Source organism: Peromyscus maniculatus, chromosome 2 (genome assembly GCF_049852395.1).
Source record: "Peromyscus maniculatus bairdii isolate BWxNUB_F1_BW_parent chromosome 2, HU_Pman_BW_mat_3.1, whole genome shotgun sequence".
NCBI lineage: Eukaryota > Metazoa > Chordata > Mammalia > Rodentia > Cricetidae > Peromyscus > Peromyscus maniculatus.
In genome coordinates, this window is record NC_134853.1 from 92,203,969 (window position 1) to 92,219,404 (window position 15,436).

At 38.1% G+C, this 15,436-nt stretch overlaps 1 protein-coding gene across 1 annotated transcript in view; it reads right to left on the reverse strand.

Moving 5' to 3' along the window:
* Nucleotides 1-827: 827 nt before the first annotated feature.
* Megf9 (multiple EGF like domains 9) overlaps nucleotides 828-15,436 on the reverse strand; it is a 113,469-nt gene continuing 98,860 nt past the window's right edge. The window contains exons 4-6 of the mRNA XM_006996727.4: nucleotides 13,689-13,832; nucleotides 7,265-7,534; nucleotides 828-5,585 (exon numbers count right to left, since the gene is read on the reverse strand). Of these exons, the coding sequence (XP_006996789.1) occupies nucleotides 5,134-5,585; nucleotides 7,265-7,534; nucleotides 13,689-13,832 (866 nt within the window). The 3' untranslated portion in view covers nucleotides 828-5,133. The remainder of the gene's footprint in view (nucleotides 5,586-7,264; nucleotides 7,535-13,688; nucleotides 13,833-15,436) is intronic.

Sequence of the window (15,436 nt, forward strand, 5' to 3'; positions counted from 1 at the left end):
TTTCAAAACACCCCTTGGATGTTTAATGGGATAAGCAGAAAGTATTTCATTAAACATGGTTTAACTGTCAAAACAGAGCCTCTTGAAGGGAACCTTGAAATAATAGAAAGATGCACTCACTCTTGTTAGGGGTTACCTAATAAACATAGAATGTGTTCACTTCCAGAGTTCAGAAAGTCTTCCCATGTGTAAGTCAGAAATTCAAAGGGCGTCAGTCTCAACACAATTTTGATAGAAATCCCAGTGAAAGGCATAGAGAACAGAAACAGCATGAACAAAAATACATGCTATTCTTTGTTTATTTGAAGTGCTGAGGATGGAACCTGGAGCCTTGTGCATGATACGCAAGAGCCCTAAAGCTAAGCCATATCCCTACACTAATAATAATAATAATAATAATAATAATAATATCTGATTTATTTATTCATTATGTATAGTGTTCTGCCTACATATATCCCTGCAGGCCAGAAGAGGGCACCAGATCTCATTACAGATGGTTGTGAGCCACTGTGTGGTTGCTGGGAATTGAACTCAGGACCTCTGAAAGAGCAGCCATTGCTTCTAACCTTTGAGCCAACTCTTCAACCCCCAATAATATATTATAATACATATTTTCACCTCTGGAATGAATTTATTTTATGAGAAGGAATTGTCCTAAGTGATATCTTCTCCCCAAGGGGTAGACACTCCTTTAATGAACCTAAACAAGATGTTGGTCAGTACATGAAGGATTCAAAGTACACGAAGTGAGCTGACAAGTGATCTTCAGCACTTACCTGAAGACTTCTAAAATCTCTCAGTACATAAAAAAGTGAAACAAATCTACAATAGGTACAAATTATATACATTTATTAATAATTTTAAATAACACTCTTGTATAAATTCTTTCATATATTCAAATCATACACAAATTTAGAAATGCATCATGAAACCTAGTACAATACACATGAGACATGTTTTTAAATTTTGTGTTAGGATTTTAGTGACATAAATACAAATTTAATGTTTTAGAAACATTCCCTAATTGATTGGGCTGAAATTTAAGAGTACAGAGTGCTTATGTCTAGCATTAAAAGTTGACTAGAAGTCACTTAGCTTTGGGCTAGCTTGAATCTGAAGCTCTGGGCTCACTCCAGGGTTGCTGCAGTTTCTACAGGTGCATAAGTAACAAAGAAGATCCCCAATGCCTTTCAAAAATTATCATTCAAACCACTGACATTTTAGTGATCCATAACCTTTAGCCATTTGATATATTTGACTTCTACAAATTAATAACCATTTTTCTTGCTTCTCCCCATGGCTCAGCCAATGGCTCAGAGTGAAAGAGAAAGATGAATTAACCTTCCATCACCTCCCCAAGCCCTGAACATAGACACCAAACCCATTTCAACTCCAAAACCACTTGCTGTCAAAAGAACAACAGACTAAAGGTTTTTTTCTGTGTGTGTGTGTGTGTGTGTGTGTGTGTGTGTGTGTGTGTGTGTGTGTGTGTGTGTATGGATGAGGTCACAAAGACTTCTGTTGCCCTAATGATTGCATGGGTTCTTTGAACTTATTCTGAATATTTTGCCAGAGAGTTTTCCTTGAGAAACACAGAAATTCAACTCCTGCCCACGTACTACTTCAAAATATAAGAAGCCAGGGACAGTCCTTAGAACCAACCTTATGTTTACAAGCATAAAAAAATTTAAAAAGTACAGGACCACGGTGAATGATTAATAATCAAGCTCCAATTGTCTCTCATCTTCCAAAACACATCTTGATGATCAGATAACCCAGATTAACTGGGAGGTCAGTGAGTATTGCTTTGATGATTAATGGTTCTGGGAATATTGGAACTAGAGTATAGCGATATCATTTGCGACTTAGATAATCTTGTTAAGAAAAACAAAACAAAACAAAAAACAAGACAAAACCCCTATCCTCCCAGCCCATGTCTGCCCTGTTGTCCTCTCTTAAAATCCAAGTATTCCTGGAAAAAAATACACTCAGGATGTTGAAATAAATAAGAGGTTATACTATCCTTTTGCCTTTTCTATAATGGGAAAGACTGTAGATAAGAGAGCCCAGAGAAGCAGTGTGGAGGGTGGTAGTGATCAAAGACCTGCTGGACACTGACTATAACATCCACCATCAGAAATGCATAGGGCTTACTAAGGTGAACTAATGAAGATGCGAGCAATTATCAGTTTATTCATAGCAAGTGATGACTACTTCTCAGTAAGATTCACATAGGTATTGGATTTTAAAAAGAACATGTTATCAATAATTAGACAAAAATTGTTCAAACATTAGATTTTTCAGAGGATGCCTGGTGCTGGATGGTGATGCCTCCAGAGACTGAAAACCCTGCATTGTGTTTTACAATGGTTTTCTACTCTAATTTCAAAAGGAGATTACCTCATGGTTGATCTTTAGAGCAAAATTATTTCTATAAGCAGAATTCTGGGGTCACTAAATAATGTTATTTAAAACACATTTTAAGGCTATACTTTTTCATCATTGTGAAAAATTAGTATGACCTAGGAGCCATACTTGATAAATATAATTTGTGGTTTAATTTCTGTGTTATCTTTGAAGATCTGTTTCAAGGAATCTCTATTCAGCTAGAATCTTGACTATTTGACTGGCTCTGAGACTCCTACAAATAAGCTTCATTTATTTATTGGGTAAACATTTGTTTAACAAATGTTTGCTTTTTATCTCCTTACCTTTTATTTTTGGCAGGAGATGGGGTATCAGGGAGGCAATCACTGTGCACAATGCTTGAGATTGTGTGGTGCACAGTCAATACACACCTGTGCTGCAACTGCTAAGGAAAGCACCCCCCACTACAGGAATTCATTCATTTTAATGAACTCTAATTGGCAGTTTTGCCTTCTCATCATTAATTCTGACTTTACATAGAAATCTTCATGTGTTCTTTCCACAAAGTCATTTGTAGCTATGTGGCCCTGAATTGTGCCTGCAAATCACATACATCTCTCACACACACATACAGACACAGACACACATACAGATACACACACATGGGATGGCGAAGCACACTTGGGAGCACACAAGGGCTCTATTAGAAGCATCCACAAATGTGAATCTTCATTCCAGCCTTCTAGGGCCCATGGCTAGTAGTTTTATATGTTATCATATAGCCAAATGACTATGCTATAGAGGTGAGAATTGATTCCAAGCATAAAAATGATGTGCATTGTATAGCCCTGAATGATTTAGCTTCTCTATGCCTCAGTTTCTTCATGTATAAAATGGGTACAAGACTGCTTCCTTAGGAGGCTATGGTGAGGATCAAAGAACACACATAGAAAAGTGTTTTGTAAATGACAAAGGACAATAAAAACACTGGTCTATTCTGTAATTCTGAGGATTAAACCCATAGATTCCTATGTTAGGCAAGCAATCAGCCACTTGTAAATTGTTTCAGTACAATGAGATGCAATGTTTAATAAAGACAGCCACATATGCAGAGCACCCTCAGGTTACCTACGGATCCTCTAGTCTACAGTCATCTCCAAACCCTGAGAAAAAGGTGGGGGTCTCCTGCAGAGGATGAACAACCTATATGTTTTTCTCTCTGAGGAAGTTAAGTCTGAGTTTCCTAGGTCTAGTCTTTGTTTTGTTTTTCCCTAACCACTTCATAGTCTGGGCCACTTTTCTTGGCTTGTTTCATCCACAAACTGTCGATGCATACCAGATGAAAGAAGCAGTACTTGGCCTCAGGGGAAAATGGCATCAGAAAGCAAGGACTAAATGCACACTCAATCAGAGTAATCCCTGCCCAGACAAGAAGATGGATGAATTCTAGCACTGAAGGAGCCAAACATACCTCATGATTCATGGGTGATAGGTTATGTTCAAATGTCAGAGGCCTTTATTTTGGAGGTTATGGGAAGTACATAAATATTTCATGGGCATAAAAATGAGGGGCCCCAAGCAATGTGATGGCTTTTCTTTTTTAATTTAAAATTTCTATCCTTTGGAAGACTGTCTTTTACATTCAGGAAAGAAGTCTTTTTCTGAGGATGTTTACACCGAGCAATGTAAAACACACAGAGTGGCTAATTAGGTGAGTGTCTAGAGAATGCAGCCTGTGTCCCAGCTTAACAATTACAGATTTAACATCTATTGCTTGAATCCATGGTAGGTCAAAAAGCATATGACTCTAAGTTGAGGGAGGAATGATTAGAAACATTTGACCTCTTATAAATGTCAAGTGTCCAAATAGGGACTAAAAATGAATGATGCTCACCAGAGTCCCAGCTCTAGCAATATTGCCACCTAATTTACAGTATTTTAACCAATTTCCATATCTTCTTTTTACAACACGATTAACTGCTATACAAATAAAGTCTAAATGATAAAATAGGACATGATTTTTTTTTTTTACAAATAGATACAAGTACAATGTTGAGCAGGTATGCTACATTAACTATGTACACCTTGTTTCTTTAGAGGCAGGAACCTCCCCTGAGGAGGGCCATCAACTTTCTGCTCTCTGGGTGCTGTGCCTGCCCTCACCACAGAGGCTTATCCTGTGCTTCAATCCCATCCTTGAAGGAGACTCATGGGAGGAAAGCCAAGCCCTTCTACAGATCCTCTTGGGACTTTTCTGCCCATAGTTTACACAGAGCCAAGACTGTTTAGTGTGGTATAGCCTAGACACCAGCTCTTCCTCAGTTCTATCTTTTAGTACAGAAAAAAGAACATAATTCCTGCCTCTCCTTCAAAAAATGTGTTCCCAAAATGGAGATGAAGTCTTCTATCAGTCTTCCCCCTCCACATCAACATTCTGTCATGGCTGGTGAGATGAATACTTTCCCAGCAGTCCTTTGAGAGGCTGGATAGACTTGGACTACTGTGTGGGATTAAGCCTTTCCATACACATATGTGGTTTGCTACAAAAATATACTTTACTTCATGTCCTCAATGATGATGAGTGCTTCAGATCTTCATGGGGAATTAAGAGCAACAGATAGGCTAAGCGCATTGCAGTTTGTACCTGAACAGTTCATTTGCAGGAGGCCTTACTCAGCAAACTCTACCCAGGCTATGTGTGGCTGGAGGGCAGATGCCTTTTAGTGAGCACTGTGTTCTGACAATCCAGGAGGACAGCTCAGCTCCTCAAGCTTTGTAGTTATGAATAGGTGTCGTCAGGGTCAGCTGCCCATTGGGAGCCACTTCATTGCCATCGTCCTCCAACAATCCTGACACATCTGCATTGGGGATGCTGTCATGGTAGCTGCTGAAACTGATATTGTCTTCTTTCAGCTCGATGGTCCAAAAGGGAGCATTGAGTTTCCGGTTTTGGTACTCTCGGTACATATACACAGCTCCTACGAATCCCATTAGCAGCACTACCACAATGATGATAACTGTCAAAATGATGATGTTAAACTGGGTCCATGATACATCAGCGAGAGCTGAGGTGCTGTTTTCAGAAGAGCTTACTGAATAGATAGTCTGCAGGGTTGTGGGGGCAAATGTACTATTTATAACAAGGGTGGGCACTGATGTGGTCAAAGAGGCATTGGAAACCAAAATGGTAGAACCTTCAGGAGTTGGAACAATAACTTCTGAAAATAAAAACAGAGAATGAAATGTAAAAGACAAAATTATCTAGTTTTGAGAAACAATAAAAGAAATACACATGATAGTGGAAGTTGATGTGGGATGTTGACATGGGATTCTGCTTAGGGTAATGTAAGTTAAAAATAATTTTTAAATAAATATAATGATAAAATATGGGGTCTGGAAAGCTCACTTATTACAGCTAGGTTTGTTCTCCAATGTGTATAACACCCATACTGAAACTTTAGGAAATTCTAACATAGGAGTTTTCATTCCCTCCTTATTCACTGATAATCACTGACATTTCTATAAAGGCAGTAAATGTGTCACCACCAAGTTCTAAATTGCATGGTTAAAAATGACAATTATTTGACCTAAAATATATCCGATATATCTGGTGGCATTTCATGAAGATAAAATTCTCCTCAAAGGAAGTATAAAAATCTATTCCCCCTGCCCCCTCCCAAAAAAATGGAATTATTTTTGACATCAGAGTTGATGTCAGCCAAACGAGAAAAGAGTTCTCCTTGAATTCCACATGTCAAGTTCTCACTTTGTGTGTATTTGAACTGCTTTATAATCAAGGAACTACATTTTAGACTTCTACTCAACAGCTTAGCTCAATGGAAGAATGGCAGCTTTGGACCAAGTCAGGAATGTATTGCAAAAGGTAAGTCAATCTCTTAGAATTATACATTTTTCATCTGTTAAATATGGGTAAGAATGTCTGTGTCACAGAGTTCTTAGGAAGACTTCAATGAACATTATAGGTCCTCAATAAAATTATTATAAAAAATAACTATTATTACTTATCACCACAGTCTACTACATCAATTCACCTAAAAACAGACAAAGTTTGGATTCCTTCATGGCTAACAAAAACCATCAGTCTTCTTGGTACTCGTTGGTCTGGACAAGGTATGCTTCTCACATGATGGAATACAGAGTTACAGCATTTCCAGCTAGTGATGTGGCTCAATCTGACCACTGTAGTACAAATATCAAGAACATGGCAGAAAAATGCCACAGGCCACAGACCAACTCTACTACCTCAGCTCAGTAATCAGTGTGCATTAGAATGCCACAAGGAGTAGTTTGTACAAGAACAGGGTCTAATAATCCCTAAATATCCCTAGCTCCTCCTGAATTCCTAACTTAACCCCTCTAAATCCTCATTGAATTCCTTTACAAAAAACATTCTATTGTATAAATGGCTTTTTCTTGAAAAAATCAAAGGGAATATTAATAAGATTTCATCTACCTCAATGTCAGCCCAAAGTGTGAAGAAGCTAGAATGAACTTCAGCTTCCCAGATGCAACTTCTAAGCAGACTATAGGTCCCTCCCTGGAAAGGCCTTTGATGATCATGGAAATGATACATCAAGAAGGAAAGGAACAGAACTACAGGACCTTTCATGTATAACAGAGAGACAGAAGGGATGAGCACACACTGTCTCACTGTCCCACCAATCTTGTCTTAGTCTTCATATTTCTAGAGTTGATGCTATTGTATCAGGAGACAACCAGAAAGGGAAAGAAACCTTTTTAGCTAAATACCTATCAAAATTTAATTCTAGAAACTCCTCTGGTGGGACTGGAAGGTTTACAAAGCTAATGGCAGCTGTCTATAAACATTCAATGTTGGCATAAGACACTAAATGTGTAATCTTAGGAAGAGTTTTACCTTTCTTGATGCAGTTTTTCTGGAGGTCTCGAACATAGCCTTCTAGGCAGTTCTCACACCGGAACCCAGTGGTGTTATGGACACAGTTGATGCACTCCCCACTCTCAGGTTTGCAAATCTTTGGAGTTGTAGTTGGGTCCACATGGCCATGGCATTCGCACCGTGTGCAGATGCTGTCAGAATTGTAATAGCCATTTTCACATTTATTGCAGTTCTGTCCTGTGTAACCATCTTTACACTGGACACATGTAGGCTCCAATTCACCAGATTCTAAAATAGAAAGAACATCAATTAATTTAGTAAAGCCTCAAGCTACATTAAAAAATAGTAAATTATTTGTCCTCCAAACATTTTTACAAATCCCCCCTGGTATCTTCCCTCACTCAACGTTAAGAGATATATAGAAGTAATATTCTAGATAGTTTATTACCTTTTCAGCAAATTGAAGGAATGGTGGGCCTGTTTAAAAAGCCTACTGAAGTAGGGGGTAAAAGGAATATGCTTTCACCAGATGTGAAACTGTGATACATTGTCACTGAAGTAGTGTGTGTGCGTGTGTGTGTGTATTAATGCACATGGGCAACAATATGCATATGCATGTCAGAAGACAACTTGCTGGAGTCCTTTCCGTAAATGGTGTGGGTCTGGGGATCAATGTCAGGTTGTCAGTTTTGCTGGTCTGTATCTTTACCTATTGAACAATCTCATAGATACTTACATAGTTGGTTTTCATTTTATTTTATTTTTCTTTCTTCTGTGGCATGAAAGTCTACAAAATATGGTTTAAGCAAAAACTTTATCTCTTTCCTCCATAAATGTTGATACTCCTAGGCCTTTTGTTTTGTATAGTACTAGGTATTAGTATGAGGCCTCTCATACAATGTGAGCTATACCCAGGACCATTACTCCTAGATTTTTATGCTTGATTTCTTTCACCTTTCACTCTATCCATTTGTCCATGGGTGAGTTTATTCACTTGTACAGTTAACAATGGAAAATGTGTATCTCCACTCCATTTTCCTGTCTTAAATTACAAACTGTATATGATATACAAACTGCCTGTATACCTGCGTCTCCAAACATTTCAAATTTAACATAGATGACTGTCTTCAACATCTTAGTGAACGGTCCCAACATCCATCCACCTGCCTAGGTCCCAAACTTTAGAACTAACTCTCAGTACTCCATCTCATTCCCACTTTCGAGCAGTTAGCAATTAATTTCAGTGACACTTTAGCAGATTCTATACTAGTGTGACTCTACTCCAGTGCCACGCTCCTGGTTAAGGCTGTCATCATTTCTTACCTCCAGCACTCTCAATACTTCCTAATGCTCTTTACTGAAGTATGCTCCTACAGTCTCTATAATTTTCACAGTGAATCTGAGTACACATATTAACACCCTAGAGAAGTTGCTTCAATTCTAATGAGCTGCCAGACTAAGTGAAACCTTAATAGAATTTTCTGCTGAATATCATCTAAGCCTTGCATACTTTTCCTAGCTCTTATTATTTCCCTTCCCACTTCATCATCTACCTTGTTTCAAGCTTAACAGATGGCTTAGGAGTACTCCCAAAGATTGCATGTTTTCTTCTCTCTGAAATGTTATATATACTGTTTCATCAACACACAACATACTCTGTAGCCAGAGGTTTTTCTGCACCCCACTTGGTCCAACTCTCACTTATAAATAATCATTCAGAGGCTTAAAATTAACTACAAACCATTTGGCCTATTGCTCAGAATTATTACTAACTAGCTATTACATCTTAAATTAACCCATTTCTATTAATCTACATATTGCCATATGTCTCATGGCTTTATCTATGTTCTATTATATCTTGCTCCTCTGGCTTGCAGTGTCTCTCCCAACTCTACCTTTCTTCTCCCTGTATCTTTGCTTGGATTTCCCACCTCACTATTAACTGTCTTTCTATAGGCCAAGGCAGCTTCTTTATTAACCAATGGTAGCAACACATATTCACAGCACACAGAAAGACCATCCCACAGCGATACTCTTGTCGCCTTACCCCTAATCACTTTGCAAATTTAAACTGCAGAAAGTATCACTTTTCAGAAGCACAAAAGGTTGTACCTGATTCTCTGGGTTAGAGATACTGTATGTTCAGTTGAAGGGCTGGTCTGAAAATAAGAAGGGGCTGAAGCATGCCTAAAACCCCAGATTTTTCTCATCCTGAGAGTGGCAGGAGTATTGAGTGTCCCCCAACTTTGCTCAGAGATGGACTGTTACCTGGAATTTTAAGATGAAATAAACCCTTCCTCTGTAAGTAGCTTTTGGTAGTGGTGTTTTATTACAGTAATAGAAACCCTAACTAAGACACCCTATTAATGCATCCACTGTACATAGACTGAATCACTATACTGGACTTATTTGTATGTTGTTTGTAGATTAGACACAGCAATTTCTTGTGGAATCCTAGTTGAAGTTGTGTTGCAGTTATTTATGCTGTGGAATATTCATGTAATGATGCAAAGATGTGTTGCATTCTTTTATGTTGCATTTGTTTAACTCTGTGAAGCTGTGTTACTTTGCCTGCCTAAAACACCTGATTGGTCTAATAAAGAGCTGAATGGCCAATAGCTAGGCAGGAGCAAGAAATAGGTGGGGCTGGCAGGCAGGGAGAATAAGTAGAAGTAGAGAAAGAGAAGATCGAGGCGCAAGGAGAAAGGAGAAGAAGAGGAGGACTCCAGGGACTAGCCACCCAGCTACACAGCTATACAGCAAGCCACAGAGTAAGAAGTAAAGAAAGGTATATAGAATAGAAAAAGATAAAAGCCCAGAGGTAAAAGGTAGATGGGATAATCTAAGTTAAGAAAGGTTGGCTAGAAAACAAGGCAAGCTAAGACTGGGCATTCATAAGAAAGAATAAGCTTCTGTGTGATTATTTGGGAGCTGGGTAGCGGGCCCCCAAAAGACTAAAGAGTAAGAAAAACCAACTACACTCTCTGAAAGTATCGAACTTAATTGACTTAGAACTTGCTACCCTTATAGGCACATGCATGCTTAGTTGGATTGCTCCCAACCCAATTCAAGTCTCTGGCTGTGATCTACCACCTTTATGTAAATAAATTTCTAAGTGTCCCATTCCTTACTTTTCAAGGCCCTGTCTAAACATAACTTGTTCCATAATGACTTTTCTGTACTTCCCAGGAGGAAATATAAAGTCTCTCCAAAGCTCTGCTAACTCCAGTTTTACATACCTAACCATTCTCTACCCTGAGTTATGGATATATCCCTTTCTACTTATTCAACATGTATTATTGGCACTAACAATACACTGGGTATTAAATGACTAAAAATATAGGTATCATCTCTATCCACCCTTGCAGAGTATAGTGTTTAGAAAAGACATATAAGAACAACAGATTTCAAGAACATTACTTTTCATAGGGATTTTCTTTCCACAGAGAAATTCTACATTTTAAATTCATCATATGGAAGTGAATTCAGTCAGTCACTCAATTAAACAATTAAAAAGCAATATCTTAAGTAAAGTACTATGTTAAAAAAAAGTTACTCAAGATGAGCCAATAACTTATACAGCCGAAGTTCTTATTTACAAATCCTATAAAGGTCTTATATCTTAAATTGTAACTAACAGCATGTCAATATCTATGACCTTGAATTCTGATACTGCTGATGCAAATTTCAATATTAATACACAATTTTTATATTCCCGACTCAATGATAGTCCTAACATACCAAATGTTTAATATACAAACACATACAGTGATAAACAACAAAGAATGCTATGTAAAAGTATCATCTCTTTTAGGAAAAATTAGAAGAAAATAAATCCAGTCCCAGGGACAATGGACAATGACACCTTCTTCCTGTTCTGCAAGTTCATACCCATAAATTTATTTGCTTTGTGTATTTTCCTCTCTATGACACTGAATACTCCTTTAGAACAAATACCATATTTTAGTTTTTAGACTTTTGTATTCCTTATCTATCACAATGACAAGCATGTACTAGGTGCTTAATTACTATTTGTAAAATACATGAAAGAATTTTTCAGACCTTTCTATGAAAAGAGGAAAATACCTGTTCCTATTACTAGATATAGAAACTGACTTTCCAGATTTGGTCAAATGCTCTCTACTCCTAGAAATCACATGTTCATACATGACAGAATAGGTGTGAGTAAGTAATGGGGTCTTGGAAACATCTTTATGGATTTAGAAACTAAATGATAGAATACACTGCAGCTTCTATTTTGCCCTCTTTTGGATCACTTGCTTCAAGGGGGCCCAGCTGCCATATTTCAAGGATATTAAGAAGCTTAATGAAGTTTGCATGGTGACAAACAATCTTTTTGCCTCTTGCAAGACACATGAGTAAGCCATATTGAAAGCAGATTCTACAGTCCCAATAAAGCCTTCAGACTACTGACTACAGCCCTGACTAACATCTTGACTGCAGTCTCATGAGAAATTCCAAGCCAACATAAACAACGAAAGAAAATTAAATTGAATGTCTCAGAAATCAGTCAATCAAAGGACATCAAGAAAGTGAAAAATTGATCCATGGGATAAGTGAAGATATTTACAAATTATTTTTAAAACCTTTTTTAAATTCAAATATTTTATGATGCTAGAGAGCAAACCTAGGACCTACTACTTGCTAGGCAAGAGCTCCCCCATGGAGCTATAACCTCATTTCTTACAAATCATGCATCTGATAAGGGACTTGTATCTATATCTCTATCAACATAATGATAAAAAACTACAATTTTAAGATGAACAAAAAACCCAAATAGGTATTTGCTCAAAAGAAATACAAAAGTGGTCAATAAACATGTAATTAGTCATCAGAGACAGGCAAATTAAAACCACAATGCAATACCATTTAACATTTATTAGGATGGCTATAGGAATAAAAAAAATAGATATTAAGTGTTGTTGAAGCTGTGGACAGTTTAGAATCCTCATACATTCTTGCTAAAATTATAAGTAGGGGATAGAGAGACAGCACAATCAGTAAAGTACTCGCTGTGCAAGCATGAGGCCCTGAGTTCAGAGCCACAGAACCCATGTGGAAAACACTGGCCTAGTGATACACACATCTCTGTTGGGAAGGTTAAGACAGGTGGATCCCTGGAGCTGGCTAGTTAGTCAACCCAAATCAGTGAGTTTCAGGCTGAGAAATCTTGCCTCCCCCCAAAAGGGGAGGAGGTTAGAGAAAAAGCTCAGTGGTTAAGAGCAAGCATTGATCTTACAGAGTTCATTTCTCAGAACCCACGTAGGGCAGCTCACAAAGGCCTGTAACTCCACCTCTGGGGACCCAGGAAATTGGATGCCCTCTTTGGGTCTCTATAGGCAATGCACTCACATGCACGTACTACAACACACACACACACACACACACACACACACACACACACACACACACACACACACTTAAAAATAAAAAATAAATCTTAAAAAAATAGGGTGGAGTGAGACAGAAGACATGTGATGTACACTGCACTGCACCTTGGTTAAGAGCAAGCATTGATCTTACAGAGTTCATTTCTCAGAACCCACGTAGGGCAGCTCACAAAGGCCTGTAACTCCACCTCTGGGGACCCAGGAAATTGGATGCCCTCTTTGGGTCTCTATAGGCAATGCACTCACATGCACGTACTACAACACACACACACACACACACACACACACACACACACACACACACACTTAAAAATAAAAAATAAATCTTAAAAAAATAGGGTGGAGTGAGACAGAAGACATGTGATGTACACTGCACCTGCATAAAATGTTATCTGATACTTCCTCACTGAGTTAAACAGAGCTGACTTATGACATAGCAATTTCATTCCTAGTTATATACCCCCAGAGAAATTAAAACACTTGTACATGCAACTACTGAGGGAAGCAGCTCAGAGGCAGAGTGCTTGGCCAGCAAACACGAATGAATTTCTGGGTTTAATCTCTAGTAGTGAAGAAAATGTCCAACAACCACTGACTTGAGGGTGTACTGGCAACATTTATATGCACTATGCACACATGAACATAAATGTTCATAGCAGCTAAATGTAACTGCTAAGTGTCCACCAATTCAGGGAAGAATAAATAAAGTGTGGCATCTATATAATTCAACAACAAAAAGTATGCATTACTGATATATATATAATATATATATATATATATATATATGTACACTACTATATAGGTGAACTTCGAATATGTTACATGAAAGAAGCTAGACACATATACAGGGTTGGCTATTAGGACATCTGAGGTATCATTTCATATATGTATTAGGATTTGATTGTAAATTTGTAGAAAGGAAAACTTCTGTGATTTTTATACCTCACTTTCACTTACATCCTCCAGAACCTAATTCATAAATGTAGTGTACTTCACTGAAGGAAGTGAAGACCCAGAAAAAAAGCCCTTACCTATGGTGCAATTGCCTGTAGAGGTCACTGCTGAGCAAGGGCAGCGGCGGCATTCTTTAGTAGCATCAGGACTCTGATAAAATCCTTCTTTGCATTCTTCACAGTGATCCCCTTTGCTATTTTCCTGGCAGTTTAAACAAGCACCTAAAAGAATCAAATTATTGTTTCAGAGTTAAAGAACTTTCAGAAATCCTGCCCACAATAAGAAGACCATAAAATTATACAGAAAAAAATATCAGGAGTAGTGTTTGGTTTCTATTTTATTAGAGAGAGAGAGAGAGAGAGAGAGAGAGAGAGAGAGAGAGAGAGAGAGAGAGAGAGAGAGAGAGAGAGAGAGATTGATTGATTTAAGGATGGAGACCCTCTTCTGACCTCCATGGGCACCAGGTACACATTTATATATGCAGGCAAAACACTCATACACATAAAACAATAAAATAAATACATCTAACTTAAAAAATAGTTGTTTATATGTATGCGTGTGTGTGTGCCTACCCATGTTCCTGTGCACCATGTATGTGCAAGTGCCCTAGAGTACAGAGGAGGGAATTGGAGCTCTTTGAACTGGAGTTACAGGTGGTTGTGAGCTGCCCAGAGAAGGTGCTGGGAGCTCAACCTGGGGCCTCTTCAAGAAACAACTGCTTTAAACTGTTGAGCCATCTTTCCAAACCCTCCTGATTTATTTTTTAACTAGCCTTGTCTTTGAATTCAATGTCTCCTATGAGAAAAAAGCTGGGAATGTGATTATAGTCACAACATGCCATTGTTAGTTAACTGACTACACACTAAAACACACTAACTTTGTACAAAGAAAAAAATAAGATAATATATGTTAATAGAGAGCAAACAATTTGTGGCACTTTCATAGTTTGGATTTTGTAGTCAAATGATGAACTATCTATGTACACAAACAATCATCCTAAAGGAAGCACTATTGAAAAGCAAACTGAAGGATGGCGCCTAGATGTTTGAGCATGGAGATCAAGGGAGATGCAAATCTGACAACAGCACACACACTGAGAGTATTTAAGCTAAGTCTGGGGCCTCAGTGAGATCACTCAGAGGAAAAGTACAAGTGGAGGGGACAAATATGTTAAGTTCCCAGCTCTAAGGCACTAATGTAGGGCTGACTAAGGGAGATGGGGCACAGCTGACAGAGAAGGAAGAGCTTCCACAGGAAGAAAGCCAGGAGACGTGGCATCCTGGACCAAAGTGGCTCCTGAGCAGTCAAGGCAGTCAGAGAGTCAGGCTGCTGGAGTCTCTCTGGCATGGGACCCCACAAGGACACACACGCCTTGAGTTCTTCAAAGCAAGTCTATTATCTGAAGGAAAAGTTTGTAGTTAAAAAATAATTAACCCTCTTACATTTTCTTTTAAGAAAAATGTGATAGGAAAGAAAATATAGAAAACATGTAAAAGAACAAGAAAAGTGTCCTGAACAGCTTTATTAACATTTGGGACACATTCCTTGAAATCTTTCCTTATTTATAGAGATTTAGGTTTTGGCATTGAAACAGTCTAATTATATGGTACTTGTCATTTTACAGCCCGACTATTTACATTGTTGTGTAGCTACATGTCATTCATGAAAGAACTGCAATGAAAACAGTCTAATAGGTACTATTTCTTGGCTGATTATGATGATCAAGGCACTGTAGATGTACAAATGTATTTAATTTTACAACAACCTACTAGGTGGTTTTGATTTTCTGGGTTCCTAACTATATATTCTCTAGGTAACAGTATTA